This window comes from Mustela nigripes, chromosome 1 (assembly GCF_022355385.1).
Source record: "Mustela nigripes isolate SB6536 chromosome 1, MUSNIG.SB6536, whole genome shotgun sequence".
Taxonomy (NCBI): Eukaryota; Metazoa; Chordata; class Mammalia; order Carnivora; family Mustelidae; genus Mustela; species Mustela nigripes.
In genome coordinates this window covers 151114256-151131944 of record NC_081557.1, presented here as the reverse complement: position 1 = coordinate 151131944, position 17689 = coordinate 151114256, and the positions used below count along the sequence as shown (strand labels likewise).

Genomic DNA, 17689 nt, shown 5'->3' with positions numbered 1-17689 from the left:
CAGTTAGCCAGTCTGCCACACATGGATAGGTAACAAGCACTGGTGTAGGGTACGGTATATGAGGTAAGGCCAATCAAAATGTCTAGAGGGCAATGCCAGCTGTTCCTCCAGGATGAACATTCTTAGTGCAGAGAGCTTCAGCCCCGAGGAAAGGATAAGCCCAGGGCCAGCCAGGTTTGGGCGGAAAATGCTTTTGATATCCTCAAGCCATGTATGCATCATACTATATTTACAGCAAAGCCCCTCAATGTAGAATCTGATAGAAAAATTCCTGAATCTTCAGACTGGGAGCCGTGCTAATCAGTTTCCCATAAAGGTGGGCTCCCGAGGTGGGCTGGGAAGTGGTGTGCCTCTCAGTCTCTTGGCCATTTGTGTCCGGGACGCAGAGTGGGCGTGTACTTTGCGCAAGGCAGTCCACGGTGAGCCCTCAAACAATGACTCTTCAAAGGTTTCCAGACTCCTGGATCCGGAGTTGAGGTGGACAGACTCTAGCTCTACCCCCCGGGGTTGTGTTATGTGATGCTCTATTTGCCTCACCTCATCAAACAGAGCAGCATTAACTGTCTAGAGACAGTTTGTACGTGCTTAGACAGGTTGTGTAATTTTGCCGTGCAATTAAAAAATATTGGCCTGAAGGACATCTGATTTCTATTTACCTAGTTCCCCTAATTTTGCTGACTCTTTCACTGGTTCCGTCACCCAGAGGGGGACAAAGGACAGCCCACGCTTGGGAGTTGGGAGCAGGGGTGAAGGAGGAAAGGATGGTTCTGAGGTGGAGGCACAAAAAACTGGGGAAAGGTTGGATGGTCCCAACTCCACTTCTTGGGCTCTCATCCTTTTTGATCTTCTGCTGGCATTTAGCTTTCATTCAACAGCTCTTTTTCTCAGCTTTCAAGAAGCATGTTCTCCTAGCTCTCCGTCCACTCCTCTGCCCTTTCTCTACATGCACCGTGGCTCCCCTCCCTCACCCGTCCAGAGTAGGGGGTCTGCTCCCCGAGCCCCTGGTCTCTCATTATGCATGCTTTCCTCCTTGTACGAAGCTGTGCATTTTACTGTGTGACTAATTCCTGTTCTCCAGTTAAGAAATGTAAAGACTTAGAGAAATAAGGCTTTATATATTTGGAAAAAATAGAAACAACATATTATAAATTTATGAAGCAATAGCATTCCGTATGATGCAATAAAACTGTGGTAGTTAAGAGTTTTTATGGATCATGATCTCAGGGTCGTGAGATCGAGCCCCACATGGGCTCAACACTGGGCATGGAGCCTGCTTATTCTCTCCCTCCCACTCACTCTGTCCCTCCCTGTCTTCTTAAAAAAGAAAAAGAAAAAAAAGGAAAAAGGGTCTTTAAAGGTTCTAAACTAAAGGATTTTCACTCCTATATATTAATGTACTTGCAAATCCTCAAGACTCACAGTACCAAATTTGTTATCCTTTTCACTTGGAGACAATCTCATCACAGCAAAGAGAAATGAATTGTCTATCAGAAATTATTCCAGTTTCAGGGCGGCTGGGTGGCTCAGTCATTAAGCGTCTGCCTTTGGCTCAGGTCCTGATCCCAGGGTCCTGGGATGGAGCCCCACATCGGGCTCCCAGCTTGGTGGGAAGCCTGCTTCTCCCTCTGCCTGTGTTCCCTCTCTGACTGTATCTCTCTCTGTCAAATACATAAATAAAATCTTAAAAAAGAAAAGAAAAGAAAAGAAAAGACATCATTCCAGCATTGTTTAACAAAGACCAAAACTCCGTTCTGATTATTGTCATTTGTTTTCCCGGTAAAGCTGTGTGGCGTGGCTGTGGTCCGGCTGTTTGGGTTTGGTTCATTCAGCTCCTGCACCTACATTTCACTTCCCAAGATGGCCAGATTCCCAAGTCTAGTACTGGCAGCAGCTGTGGTCCTGAGTTTTCCTTTGCCCACCCAGGATATTTCTGATGCATGTCCTGTTGTCATACCTAACTTAATGTGTACCGCCCCCACCCCCGCCAGGTTGATGCTAAGTGACCCGTTCTTTTGTCAACTACAGCACCATTTTGGAGTCCAGAAATCATACTTTCGATTGCAACTCACCACTCCAATTCCTGTTTCTAATCATGGGATTATACAACATTAGAATTCAAAGCAGACTTCTAATTGAGTCTAGCATCCCACATCAATTCTTTCTTGCTATGGTTCTGCAAATTCTCTGGCTCTGTCCAGCTTGTTCTGTCTGAGAATCTGTGCTGGGGGGATCCCTTTTTTGTCCCTTGGAATCTTGGTGCATGCGGTGTTTGGGTAACTTCTTCTGACAGATATTTATAACACTTCACGCTGGGCAAATGCTTAGCCTTGTGGCAGGCTTGCCCTATTTCCATTTCGTGTTAGCAAAATTAGACAAAGAAATTATGCAAGCACAAAGCTACAGACCAGTATTTCTTATGAATATGCAAACTTCTAAAAATACAAACATTAAAAAAAAAGATTTACTTATTTGAGAGAAAGAGAACAGGGAAAGCAGGAGAGGGAGAGAATATCCAAGCAGACAGCTGCTGAATGTGGAGCTCTGCACGGGGCTTGTTCCCAGGTCCCATGAGATCGTGACCTGAGCCGAAGCCAAGAGTCAGACGCTCAACCGACTGAGCTACCAGGTGTTCCTAAGGCAAACATTTTTAACAGGGCACCTCCATGGATGGATGGCAGGTGTGAAAAACGGTGCAGCTGCTTTGGAAATAGCATTTCCTGAGCAAGTTCAGCTGTGATCCAGCAGTTCCACTCCTGGTATCCACCTGAGAGAACTGAATTCATGTCTGCACAAAAAATTGTGCACATATATTCATAGCTGCATTGTTCATAATAACCCAAAATTGGAAACTCCTCAAATGTCTCTCAGTTAATGGAAGGGCAGCAATAATGTGGTCTACCCACGCAGTAGACTGTTACTCTAACATGAAAAGGAATGGCGTGCTGATACATGCCAAAATGTGGCTGAGGGGCGCCCGGATGGCTCAGTGGGTTAAAGCCTCTGCCTTCGGCTCCGGTCATGATTTCAGGGTCCTGGGTTCGAGCCCCGCATTGGGCTCTCTTCTCGGCGGAGAGCCTGCTTCCTCCTCTCTCTCTGCCTGCCTCTCTGCCTACTTGTGATCTCTCTCAAATAAATAAAATTTAAAAAAAGAAAAAAAATGTGTCTGAAGCTCAAAAACATTATGCTAAGTGAAAGAGGCCAGACACACACAAAAGGCCATATATTGTAATGACAGTATTCATATGAAAGGTCCAGAATGGGAAATCCGATAAAGACAGAAAGCGGATTACTGGTTGCCGGGATTAGGAAAAGCAGAGCATGAGGAGCAGCAGCTGAGGGGGTTTCTCTTTGGGTTGGTAAAAAAATTATGGAAATAGAGAATGTTGCACATCTTGTGAATATATTAAAACACTTAAAACAATGAATTTTATGCTTTATGAATTATAGCTCAATAGAAAAAAAAAACTGTATAAAGCAAAAACAACAACAACAAAAACCCTTATGGTACCTACCAGAACACTGAGGACAAGTAGGTTCTCAAATAAATATGGGTTGATGGAGGAGCATCAAATACTGCTGGAAATCTCTTTCTAGACCACAAATACAGCTGTCATTTGTTGAATCACAAGACAGGAGTGAGCTTCAAGTAACTTGCCCCACGTAATCTCAAAGGCCCTGGGTGTTGCTTTTGGTCAGGACTTAAATCCATTGTTTCACACTCTTCCTTTTTTTTTTTTTTTTTAAAGTAGGCTCTATGCCCGGTGTGGGGCTTGAACCCATGACCCTGAGATCAAGAGTCACACGCTCCACTGACTGAGCAAGCCAGGCAACCCTCAAACTTCTTCTCTTAAGCATCATTTTAATTTCACTTTCAGCATCACCATGACAACCTGTTCCACAGTGGCCGCTCTGGGAATGATGCCGCTCTGCCTGTATGTCTACACCTTGTCCTGGAATCTTGAGCAAAATCTTACCATCCCGTATCAGAACATAGGTCTGTATGGGGCTGATGGAACGGAATAGTAATAGTAATGGTGATGGGAATGATAAGAGCTGGTGTTTGTTATGCGTGTCCTCTCTGTGGGTTTCTAAATGAACACGTTCTCCAGCACTTCTATATAGATTCTATGACTGGTTCCACTTCCTAGGTTTTTAGGATCGTAGAATCTGTTAAGTAATCTTACCAAGTTTGTGCTGCTGATGAGTGAAGAATTGAATTCTGACTCAGGGATCTGATGGCAAAATCCAAGCTTTTAACCTTACAAGAGTTCCCATCTGAAAATAAAGAAAGAGGAGTTACTTACTAAAAACACACTTATATAGTGCACTGCAAAGCCATTGGTCTTGTTAAGATCCAAAGGTTAACTGGATCACAGTGGGTCTAATGAGACCTTACTTCCCAAAACTCCACTTTTCACATGGCCTGTGAGCCTTGACATTTTTACTGATCCAACATGGATGATTCCTTTCTATTATTAGAGCATATTCTCATGCTACAACCATGCCCATATTTCTCCCATAGCTGCTTTCAAGACCGTCATTTCTCATTAAACTCTGTCCCCCATTTTAAAAAGATTTTAGGGGCATCTGGGTGGCTCAGTGGGTTAAAGCCTCTGCCTTGGGCTCAGGTCATGATCCCAGGATCCTGGGATCAAGCCCCACATCAGGCTCTCTGCTCAACAGGGAGCCTGATCCCCCCTTTTCTCTCTGCCTGCCTCTCTGCCTTCTTGTGATCTCTCTCTCTCTCTGTCCAAAAAAAAAAAAAAAGACTTTACATATTTATTTGACAGAGAGTGAGAGGGAACACAAGCAGGGGGAGTGGGAGAGGGAGAAGCAGGCTTCCAGCAGAGTGGGACACCAGACACCGGCCTCGATCCCAGGACCCTGGGATCATGATCTGAGCCAAAAACAGATGCTTAAAGACTGAGCCACCCCGGTGCCCCAAACTCTTAACTTTTTCTAGAGATCTCAGTCGACTTACTAGGCTGGGAAGAAAACCTTGGTGAAATAATCTGGTTATTCTCCTTTGCTCAGAGTCTTTGGAGAACTGGCTGAAACTGTGATTCTTAAAACTGTCTTGTCTGGAGTCTCAAGTAATCACTTGGAGAGCTTTACAGCCCAGGGCCCACAATTCAAAATAGAGCCATGTTCCCCTAACCACTGGAGCCCACTGAATTTGTAAAATTTGAGTGAAATATTGGAAATCATAATGTTATGCACAACTTTTTCTAATTAGTAAGTTGTTTACACATTCCGTTTAGATAATATATTCGAAAAGGCACTTGTGAACAAAACCCAACATATTAGGAGCAACTCATAAATAACTTTGCAGCCAGTTTTGCAGGCATTTGGCCAGATTTGGAAGCAAGTGGATCTCTGCTCTGTGGAGCCTGCCTTCAATGCTTTTATTCACGTGCGCTAATTAGAAGGCATTTTTTCCCCGCCCACCTTTGGGTTACTTGGCTACACTTGCAGAATATGAGAAATTGTTTTGGTATGTGCAACAGATGCTGTTTTTATATCTGCAATAGGTATTCTTTACTTTGTGAAACAGATGATCTGTTGGCTTTAAATGGGGAAATAGGAGCTGTGGTCATAGAGGGGTGACCCCCTGCGTAGCAATCAAAGAAGTTTGCCGACTCCTCCTGTTTTCTAACTTTTACATTTCTGGTTGTCTCTAAAATTCCACATTGTCATCAGAGGGATTTTGAGAGGGAAATGACGGGACATGAACAGTGGCATTCAGTCATAATGTATACCCTTCAAACATGGTCTTCCAGGGGTTTTTTCCCCTTTCTTTACATATGGAGGCAGATCCAGAAATAAAATGCAGCCTTAATTAAAGCCTTTATCTAATAGAAATAGACATGGTTGAGGACTGGGCACTCCAGGGGAGGGGGATACTGTTTGATGGATTTTTCTTCTCCCCAGGAATCACCCTTGTGTGCCTGACCATCCCTGTGGCCTTCGGAATCTATGTGAATTACAGGTGGCCTAAGCAATCCAAAATCATTCTCAAGGTAAGCAGCTCCCGATGGTGATAAATGCATCCTAACATGCAGAGACCCGAAAGACGGATGGAGACAGGGACTGGAACAGACGGGCCAGTCGGATACAGCCCCACCCCCAGCAATTTTCCTTACCTGTCCTGTGTTTTTGGATCTAGCCTCTCTATTTCTTCCGCTCTTGTCAGCCATGCTCTGTCATTTCCTTCGGCCCACACACTGAGGCTTAGGACACACTGGCGAGTGTGGGACTCCTGCTTTAGTGACTATAAAGCTACGGCGTGTGTGTGGCCAGAGAGAACCCAGAGCCCATGTCTTAACCAGGCTCCACACGAGTGCTGTTGAGGTCAATGCTGGTCAGGTGTGCAGGGGTGGAGGCCCAGGGTGAAGAGTAGGGGTGTTTCCATGAAAAAGTGAGGGGGAAGGTTTCAGAAGCATTTCCGAAGAAGCTTCCGAGGTTGTAGTTTGTGCACACAAACAAGGGCTGCTGACCACGTGAACCACTGTCAAAGTGAAATTATGCAGAATGCACTGAGGAGTCTGGCCATGGAGTGATAGCAGCTAGAACCTCCTACCTCTTCTGGACTTCCCAGCATGGTCCTCTGTCTGCTGGAGGAATAGGCCCATGTCCATGTGTGAAAAAGATCTCCAAAATAACTTTTGAAAATACCTAAAAATGACTTTTAAAAATAAAAGAATAGCTTTAAAAAATGTTGAGGCATTCTCAACAAACGTGTCAACAACCTAGGATGTTTTTGATTTTTCCAAGTATGAATCATTTTGGAAGATGTAAGATTGCATTGTGCACTGCTTTATGAAGATTTTTACGGTGCCCTACTTACATTTTACATTTCCAGAGAAACAGACATTTGGGGCTAATTGGAGGTTCAGCGAATACATCTCAGTTCATTTGAGTTCAGGATTTATGATTTATGATTTGGTTTTTGCTGTGTAGCCCCACATGCCTCTCCACGTATATGCACCAGCGGCCGCTGCTTTCTCCTTTTGGCACAAGATGGAACAACTCCCACGATTCTTCCATTGAGACGAAGTGGGGAAGAGGCTTGACGGGCAGACAGAGAGCTGGAGGAAGGCTTCAGTGTTGCACATTTGGACTGCATTTGAGTGGGAGACGGTTATTTCAGTGGGAGAGAATGGCCAGGGCGGTTGTGTATGCTGTAATTTTGTTTGCAAAACAAGAGGACCGAGTGTGAGCGTGGGAGCCTCTTACTTTTCAAATACTCTATTTCTGATAAAGTACTATCACGTACTCTGTTTTGTTGATTTTGGTGTTTCCAGATCCTCCGTTAGTCCCTTAGAGTCAATGGAGAAATCACGTAAATTTTCTGGAGGTGACATTTATTGTATGTAAAGAGCAGATTTAAAACCCCTTTCTTTTGCCAATTTCATAGGCTGCGTGGCAAAAAATATTTAATAATATGCAAAAATATTCTGGAGCATCTTAGTAGAAAACTAGGATAAGTTAATCCTTATTTTGATACAGTTTCATTTTCTGCTCTTGGTCCTTTGTTAATTTTAGATATGACATATTTTCTGAACAAATTGCTCTTGGTAAATTTTTAAACTTTGAAATCCTTTTATGATGGAAAGACAAAGAGGGATTCTGACAATCAGAGGACTTCTTTGTGTGTTCTAGCATCTTCTCATTAAGCAGCGGCCCAGTCTGTCTTTGTGTTGAGCAGTAAAAATAATCTTGGAGCAGGTCTACGATGCATTGGTTTGTTTTGGCTTTGTTCTGCTCCCCGTGACCACCTTCTTCCACTCCTCAAAACATTTCAAATCCCAGTTGACGCAGTACAAGGTTGTCTACATACTTTGTTGTCTACATGGTATGAATGGGAGCTTGTCAAAGTCCTAATTTCCTCCAAATATTCTGGGTCTGGCTTTCTTTCTCTCTGATCTAAAACTCAAACTGTTGGAAATTCCTTTTTGTTGGTTTCTTGTTTTTGCTGAGCAACACAAGGAAGGACAGTATTCATTTGGGAGAGGAAAGAGGCTTCTCTTAGTTACATTGATGTCAGCCCAGATTGTCTAGTAAAGAATGGGTGCATTTCACTTGGAGGAGAGAAGGGCAGGGATCAGGTAAGGAGCCACTGGCAGTCAAGGGGGTGGTGGGAAGAGAGTGGCAGATGGCGGGGCAGGGCAGACCTCAGACAAGAGGTTACCAGTGAAGGATCTGAGAAGTGCCTGCAGTGGGGTATTGGAGACTTACTGCCAGATTTCACTTGTCTCATGAGTTTGTCCTATCCATGAAAATCTTCACTACCCATTCCTTCTGGCAAAATCCTCTACTTCAAGGCAAACAAAACATAAAATAAGGCTTAGATTGTGTCAAACCTCACCAGTTTCCAGCTTAGCCAAGTCAGTTGACCAGTTTGGAGCTTTAGTTTCTTTTCCGTAAAATGAGATTGGATTTGGTGGTAAGTCCCCTCTTTGTTCCAAAACACCTAGGTTCCTGGCTTCTTAGAACAGTGATGGACTTTTCAAAATAGAACTAAAAGACCATAATGTTTACATGTATTTTATTGGTTTGCTTTAGATTGGGGCCATTGTTGGTGGGGTCCTCCTTTTGGTGGTCGCAGTTGCTGGTGTGGTGTTGGCAAAAGGATCTTGGAATTCAGACATCACTCTTCTGACCATCAGTTTCATCTTTCCTTTGATTGGCCATGTCACGGGCTTTCTGCTGGCACTTCTTACCCACCAGTCTTGGCAGAGGTACAGTTCAATGATCCCTACCCTTTTTTGGAGGAGGATAAAGTAAACAGTCAGCCACTGGCAGGCTTTGCTGCCTGGCTGTGTCAGGAGTTCTGACTTACAAGGTGGATGGAACAGGATAGCTCAACGCAGAGAGGGTGAAAAGATCATGGTAGTTCTTACGTAAATGAGAGTAAAGGCCAGATTGATGGGAAGTTGTAATCTGTGACATTAGGATTGGGGTGTTAACACCATGTGTTGGAATCTGGACACATTTCTCCTCTTACTCTAGTAATCAGATAGGGGTGAGATGGTCTCATTAAATATAGAGATCATTCTAGAGTATGAGCAAAATTCAAGAGATGAAACATTTATCCATAACTTATGCCAAATTCTATAAAAGTGCTAGTTCTAAGGGACAAGGGGAGAAAGGACAAACTGGAGACATGAGAAAGGAATTTATCTGACATATTATCACTACAAGTTGGGGCATAAAATTTATAAATTTGTGAAATATTAAAAATGGCAATACTCCATGTTGTTATATCTATAGATGAGTATTAACATACAATGTTGGAGGGAACATAAATTGTCAAAAACTCACCAGAAGGCAATTTAGTCATATCAATAGCCTTATACATGTTTATAGCTGTTCACTCAGTGATTTTACTTCTAGAAATCCGTCCTGAAGCTAAGACTCTCAGATAAGCACACGGATATTGATGTGCAAGGATGTTAATTGCAGTGTTATTTATAAATCTAAAAATAGAAACAATTAAATACCTAACAATAGGGAGATACTTAATTCATGGTGTGTCTATGTGATGGAATATGATGCATCAATTTTAATGCTTTTGGAAAATACTTAAAAGATAAATTTAAAAGAGAATAGAAAATGGGATACATTTTGATTCCCATTTTGTGGAAGAAAGCAAAAGAATGTTATGCATGGAGAAATACTGGAAGAAATACACCATATGCTAATACTGTTTAATTTTGAGTAGTAGGATTAAGAGTCATTTTAGTTTATTAATTTTGGGGGTATATTTCCCGAGGTTCCCAATAAGTATGTACCACCTCTGAAGTCAAAAAAGAATAACTGAAGAAAAGTGAACTAGGTGGTTGAACTTCAGAGGTGGAGTTTGGGAGATGAAAAAGCTTCAAAGATAGATTTAAGTGAAAGAGAACAGAAAGTGGTATGCATTTTGATTTTTATTTTGTGGTAGAAATCTCTTTGTAGTCTACTTGGGGAACATATAAGATTATCCCAGGTACAAGGTAAGACTCTGTCTGTGGTATCTCATTTACTTTTTACTACAAGCCTGAGAAGTAGTTATTATTAGTACTCTCATTCTACAGATGAGCGAATCCTTTAAGACATTAAGTAACACGACCAAGTTCATAGAGCCAGAATGTGGTGGAGTTAGGAATTGAACTGGGGTTTTTTTTACAAAGCCAGTAATCAGGAACACAGACCGCTGAGTGGTTGAAATATAACTGAATCTGGGGAGGAAGTATTCCTATGGCCAAATGTAGTTAACAATCTTGTTTTTTTCATACGTGATGGCTAGAGAAGGATCAGATTGATATACTGCATTTGCCTTGTGAATGGTCCAGGTTTGAGGTCCAGCTGTGCAGCTTAATCCTCTCAAGTAATTGGTACGGTCTGAAAGGAGAGTGGTCTGCAGAAAGCAAAGCAAAGCAAGCCAGAGAGTAAGCACAAATAAAAAAAGAGCTGCAGAACTTGCCCTGTACCAGTATTTTCATGCCCACATTATACCTCCTCTGGTTACCTCCATATTCCAAACCAGCTTGTAGAGAGATGCTGGTTTATATTCTGAAACACCTCTTTCCTCTCTTCCCTTCCATCTATAGAAGCCCAAAGACCCCCTTTATAAACTGAAGACAGATGAAACTGCTTAACCCAACCCATGATGTCCTGCTAATGTCTTCCTTTTACTCCCTCCTGATTTTTCTTTTTCAAGTGAGGCTTCTCTCTCTCTCTCTCTCTCTCTCTCTCTCTCTCTCTTTTTGCAATTAGAAAACTACAGGAAAGTAGAAAGAAGGAAAATTGTGTTCCTAAACTCTTTCACCAAAGAATTTTAGACAGGTGGTCTTAGACATTGGCTTTCATTTATGGTTTTTATGGTTTTTTTTTTTTTTTTTAGGGTTTTTATGTTTACCCTCAAATTTTATTTCATCCCTACTGTTTCATATCTCTAATTCACCTTTCCATTCCAATCCTCACTCCACGCAGACTGGCTTACGGCACATGTACTGCCTCCTAGTAGGCACAGCTCATACCTGTCCCTAGAACGTTAATTGTAGCCACCGTCCTACGTTCAATGGCTCTCCCACCATCACCGTTTCATCTGCCTTTGCCTTTTTAAAGGCTTCTCTAACCATTTATGCCACTTTTCTGAATTTTTATAGCATCTCCCTGACCCACGATCATATTTTTTCTTGCGTTGTTACTGGACCTTTCCTGTGTGTCGATCGTATCTTTTCACCCAGATTCCTCAGGCAGGTTCCTAGGGTCCTGTTCCGAAGTGCCTCTCAAGGAAGGCCACCTGCGGAGCAGACACACTGAGCAAATAATTATTAAATGGGTAAACATTTTTAGTGGCCTAACCTCATAGCTTACATTTACTGCTATATAGAAGAGAAAAATTTAAGAAGACTCCTTATTGCTAGTAACTTTTGAAAAATGCTTTCCTTGGTAGGTGCAGGACGATTTCCTTAGAAACTGGAGCTCAGAATATTCAGATGTGCGTCACCATGCTCCAGCTGTCTTTCACCACCAAGCAGTTGGTCCAGATGCTTAGTTTCCCGTTGGCCTATGGACTCTTCCAGCTATTGGACGGATTTCTCATTGTTGCAGGTGAGGAGAGCCCCCATTAGGTAGATTTGGTTGAAAATTGTCAGTCCAGTTTACTAACTTCTTTTTCAGTCTGAACATGCATGTGCTACCCTCATGGTACATTGTTAGCCTGCCATTTTTTTTGGGAAAACGAAGTGCACAAACACATTCCTTTGCTTTCATAGCAAAAATATTAAAATATGTGAAAGTAAACTTATAAACAAACATGCTTCACAAAAAACAGTGTACTGTTAGAACTTGGATTCTAGGACTTGATAAGTTTCCAGGAGCAATAATTTATCTTCAAAATGACATTTGGTATGTTTCATCAACAGCCATGAAGGCTTCCAAATGCCAAGTTATTTCACAATGCTTCTGTGACTAAGAATTGTGCTGAATGGTTGTGAAACATTTTCCAGCAATGAAATAGGAAACATAAACAGATATTGAATTACCACACTTGTATACACAGGTATCCTATATATGGGATATATAAAAATCCATACAGCCAAATATATATCATTTTAGAGTCAGTCCTTAGGTGGGTTCACAGAAAGTAAATTTAAAAAGATATCAATGAGGGCACCTGGATGGCTCAGTCGGGTAAGCATCTTGACTCTTGGTTTTGGCTCAGGTCATGGTCTCAGGGTTGGGAGATGGAGCCCCATTTCAGGCACTGCTCTCAGCAGGGAGTCTGCTTGAAGATTCCCTCTGCTTATTCCCCCTCCCAAGTAAATAAATAAGTCTTTTAAAAAAAAAGACGTCAGTATGTACACACACATATATTTTCATCTTGGGCCATTGTAATTTTCACTGTTATCAGGAGACAGGGTCTGAGTTATACTCATTGATACTGATATGACTGATGATACACTGATGGCTGATGTAACACTCAACATAAGGAATACTTGGGGTTTAAATTTACCACAAAATAAGAGAAATCTTCACAGAGTAAAACTCACTGGTCTTAGATCTAAGTTTTAATTTCTTCTCTTTAGTGCGATTGTGAAGGAAGGAACATGTCAGGCTTGTTCCCAGCTATCTCCAGCACTCAGGGAAGCGCCTGACGCATAACAAGCAAGCACTCCACAGGTGTTGCTGGTTGACTGACTGACTGACTGACTGACTGAATGAATGAATGAATAGATGAATAGATGAGCCACCAGTGGCCTGAAAGAATGTATGCGGGAGCTGTCAGTGACCTCAATCACTAATGGTCCATTCCAGATAGAAATAGCCATTTTGATACACTGAGTTCTTTTGCTCCATAGTCCCCCCCTCCTTTTTTTATCAAGGTATACTTGACATACATTTTATTAGTTTCAGGTATACAACAGATGATTCATATTTGTGAATATTACGATCACCACAGTAAGTCCAGTTAACTTCTGCCCCATATGTAGAGGTTTTTTTTCATTGTGATGAGAACTTTTAAAAACTTACTCTCTTGGCAACTTTCAGCTGTATAATACAGTATTATCAACTACAGACACCATGCTGTACATTGCATCCCCTTGACTTATGTATTTGATAACTGGAAGTTTGTACCTTTTGACTCACTTCACTGATACCCCTCAACCCCCAGCCCGGGGCAACCACCTGTTTATTCTCTGTCTCTATGAGCTTGGTTTTGGTATCTTGTATTTCCATTTTTCTTTGTCTCAGGTGTTTTATTTTACTTCTCATTTCTTTGTTGACCCATTGGTTTTTCAATAGCATGTTGTTTAGTCTCCACATATTTGCGAATTTTCAGTTTTCTTCTTGCAGTTGATTTCTAGTTTCGTACCATTGTGGTCAGAAAAGATATTAGTTATGATTTTAATCTTTTCAAATTTGTTAAGACTTGTTTTGTGGCCTAACATACGCTCTACCCTGGAGACTGTTCCATGAGCTCTTGAGAAGAATATATATTCTGTTGTTTTTGGATGGAATGTTGTTTATATATCTGTTAAGCCCATGCGGTCTAATGTGTCATTCAAGGCCAATGTTTCTTCATTGATTTTCTGTCTGGATATTCTATTCATTGATGTAAGTGGGGTATCAAAGACCCATATTATTATTGTATTGCTGATAATTTCTCCCTTTAGGTCTGTAATATTTGCTTTATATATTTAGGTGTTCCTATGTTGTGTGCATATATATAAGTGCTATATCCTCTTGTTGGATTGACCGCTTTGCCATTAGGGAATGCCCTTGTCTCTCTTTACAGGTTTATTTATTTATTTATTTATTTATTTAAGATTTTATTTATTTATTTGACAGAGAGAGATCACAAGTAGGCAGAGAGGCAGGCAGAGAGAGAGGGAGGGAAGCAGGCTCCCTGCCGAGCAGAGAGCCCCACGCTGGGCTCAATCCCAGGACCCTGAGATCATGACTTGAGTAAAAGCAGAGGTTTAACCCACTGAGCCACCCAGGCACCCCTACAGGTTTTGTTTTAGAGTGTATTTTGTTCGATGTGAGTATAGCTACCCCAGTTTTCTTTTGGTTTCTACTTGCATGAAACATCTTTCTCCATCATTTCACTTTTTCAGTGTGTCCTTAAATCTTAAGTGAGTCTTTTGTGGGCAGCATAGAAATGGGTCTTGTTTTTTAATCTATTCAGCCACTCTTTAATCTTTTGTTCAGAGACTTTAGTCCATTTACATTTAAAGTAACTGGGCATGCAGTTACTGACATTGACATTGTTTTCTGGCTCTTTCTAGGTCCTTTCTTCTTCTGTTCCTTTCTTCTCTTCTGTGGTTTGATGACTTTCTTTAGCGGTCTGTTTCGACTCCTTTCTCCTTTTTTGTGTATCTACTGTAGATTTCTGCTTGGTGGTTACCATGAGGCTTATATGTAACAACTTGTATTTATAACAGTCTATTTTAAGTTGGTAACAACCTAAGTTTGAACACATTCTAAAGCCCTACATTTTTATTCCCCCTCCATTTTTTTTATTTGAGGTCATATTTTACATCTTTTTATTTTGTGTATTTCTTAACTAATTACTTTGATTAGTTTTACAACTTTTGTCTTTTAACCTTCATACTAGCTCTAGAAGTGATTAATTCACTACTTTTCTGTATGTTTATCTTTACCAGTGAGATTCATACTTTCATATGTTTTCTCGTTACTAGTTAGCACCCTTTCTTTTCAGCTTAAGGACATCCCTTTAATATTTCTTGTAAGTATTGATGAACTCCTTTAGATTTTGCTTATCTGGATAACTCTTTACCTCACCTCCGCTTCTGAATGATAATTCCACAGGGTAGAGTGTTCCTTGTTGTAAGTTTTTTCCTTTCAGCACTTTGAATGTATCATGACATTCCTTCTGGTCTGCGAAGTTTCTGCTGAAAAATCTGTGGATTGCCTTATGGGGTTCCCCCTGTATGCAAGGCAGAAGTTGTTTTTCTCTTGCTGCTTTTATGATTCTCTCTTGTCTTTAACTTTTAACATTTTAATTATAATGTGTCTTGGTATGGTTCTCTTTGAGTTTGTCTTATTATGGAACTCTATTCCTGGACCTAGATGTCTGCTTCTTTTTCTCCACCTCAGTCTGATGCTGTAAAATGAAGAAATGAGTCTCTTCCACATAAAGGTCTGGGCATTTTTCAAGGGGCTGCTCCTGTGCTGGGCCCTGGGGCAGGACAGTTGGTTTGCAGTTCCTCCATTCACCACAGATCTGTGGTTCTTATATGCTCCAGATCCATTGGTCTTAAAAGCCAGATGTTTTGGGGGCTTGTTTCTCAGACGCCTGTATTAAAAGCTGGGGTGCCTAATCTGGGGTATGAGTCCTTGGCTTCTGAGGGAGAAGGTCCATGTTTTGAGTTCCCTCCTGATTGTGGGTGGCCCTGTCTGGGTGAGGCTTATGGTGAGATTTCATCTCAGTCTTTCCTACCCACTTTCACGTGGTTTCCCTCCCTTCTGTCTGATGTTATGGGGTTGGTCTGACTGTTTTTAGGTTTTTTTCCCCAGAGAAACTTAGTGTGTCTATGGGAGGAGATGAGTTTAGGATCTGCTTATGTTGTCTTCTTTTTTTTTTTTTTTTTTAAAGATTTTATTTCTTTATTTGAGAGAGAGGAGAGGGAGACAGAGAGGGCGTGCAAGCATGAGCAGGGGAGAGAGGCAGAAGCAGATGGAAAAGCAGCCTCTCCTCTGAGCAGAGACCCTGATTCGGGACTCAATCCTAGATGCCAGGGATCATGACCTGAGCCAAAGACACATGTTTAACCGACTGAACCACTCAGGCGTCTTGCTTATGTTGCCTTTTGGAGCTAGAACCCCATTTTCCATCTCTTTTCCCCCTTCATTTCTGTGTGTTTACACATATGAGACCCAAAGCAAACAGGGCCCCAAAGTACACGATATCGCTACATTACAGTCTTTACTAAAGTGATTTTTCAACACTTGCATGTTTTAACACCCAGCATACAAGATGTACAAGAGGAGACTGAAGAGTGACCACAGAAAAAAGGACACAGGTTGTGCAGAAGGCTGCCACGAAAAGAAATCTGCTTCTCTCAAAGAGACCAGTGCTTTCTTGGAGGCGAATGAAGAAGTTGCCTTAACTCCGGGACCTTCGGTGCTGATGGATCTCCACACAGCTCTTGAGCCATCGGGCCACATCTCCTCTTGTACCTAGGAAGGGTTGCTGGCCTGCCTGGTCTCCGTCTTCCTCAGCGGCCAGTAAAGACAGTGCAGAGCTGATGTGTGGATCTCATTGGCAGGGCCTGTAGGAATATTTGAATATTTATATTTTCATGTGGTTTGTGAATTGTTATTGGATCCATTTTTGAAAATGTATTTCACTTACTTCAGGGAGTTTTTTTTGGGGGGGGGGGTGCTCAATACATCTACTAGGTGCTGTGTGTGTTCTTGTCTTCCCGTGCAGTGAAGATTAATCCCTGTTGTTATGCGAAGTCGTTCTGGATTAGATGTCACCTCCCACTGCATACAGCTCTCATAAAAAAATGTGGTCATGTCAAAAACGGTTGTTATTTTTTAAGGGCTTGGAAATCTTTTTGGATTATAGATGTAATACAGTGTAGAGGGAATTAATGACCACTTGAGGTTAAAATGTGAATGCCCCATATTTTCACTCTCTAATGATAAGCACATGTATAGCCTTCTAATTTTTGTTTGTTATATCATTTTAAGAAACATTGAGATCATTCTATATATACTGTTTCATAAGTCATTTAATGACATAGTATGGAGAATCTTGTCATGTCAGTTTTTGTTGATCTACCTCATTCTTTAGAACAGTGGCTTCACAGAAGTATTCCATTGCATAGAAGGACTGTAATTTATTAAGCCATTCCTTATTTGTGGACATTTAGATAGCTTTGAACTTATTGGTATTATAATGCTGCTGCAAATACCCGAACTGTTGTGCAAGTATTTTTAGAGGATCACTTCCTACAACTTGAAATGTCAGGCCAACCTCACATTCAAATGTTGGGCAGGCTGCTGTCCGATGATGTACAGCAGTGACCGAATGGAGCTGGCTTCCCACAGCTGCACCAGTCTGAAGAATGATCAATTCTGATTTGTGAAAATATCTCATTTATTGCATTTAAAAAAATTATGACTGAAGTAGAGTATTTTTCATGATCACTTGCCTATTCATGTCCTTTGCTTGCCTTGCTATTTGCTTTCCTTTTTGATTGATACATTGTAACACATGACAAATAATGACCCTTTGTCCTGTTTTGTCAACATTTTACCTGCTTTCAATCTTTTTTGTTTTCCTATGTCTTTTGTCATATAGAAGCTTTGAATTTTCTACATATTCAGCTTTATTAGTCTTTTTAAAAATGCTTTTTGACCTTGGTGCCTGTGAAATGTTAGAATGTTGATGTTTTTGTGTGGATTATGAATTGTGAAAGTATTTCTTTTTGAGAATGTATTTGCATGAAGTTCTGTTTGGGGGTTTGCTCAACAAATTTATCCTCTGCTGTGTGTACTGTCTGGCATAGGCAAAACCCATTCCCCTCTCTTCTTACATTATTAAAAATATTTCCCATATATTTTCCTATAACTTTTATGAACGAAATATGTAAATGGTTATTCCATTATGCATCTACATTTTTGTGTGGTGTGTTAAGAATCTAATTTTTTATGGCTAATT

At 41.2% G+C, this 17689-nt stretch overlaps 1 protein-coding gene across 1 annotated transcript in view; it reads left to right on the top strand.

Moving 5' to 3' along the window:
* SLC10A6 (solute carrier family 10 member 6) overlaps positions 1-17689 on the top strand; it is a 28619-nt gene extending 10930 nt beyond the window's left edge. Inside the window, exons 2-6 of the mRNA XM_059375426.1 lie at positions 3876-3994; positions 5932-6020; positions 8566-8741; positions 11444-11601; positions 15987-17689. Coding sequence (XP_059231409.1) covers positions 3876-3994; positions 5932-6020; positions 8566-8741; positions 11444-11601; positions 15987-16201 — 757 coding nt within the window. The 3' untranslated portion in view covers positions 16202-17689. The remainder of the gene's footprint in view (positions 1-3875; positions 3995-5931; positions 6021-8565; positions 8742-11443; positions 11602-15986) is intronic.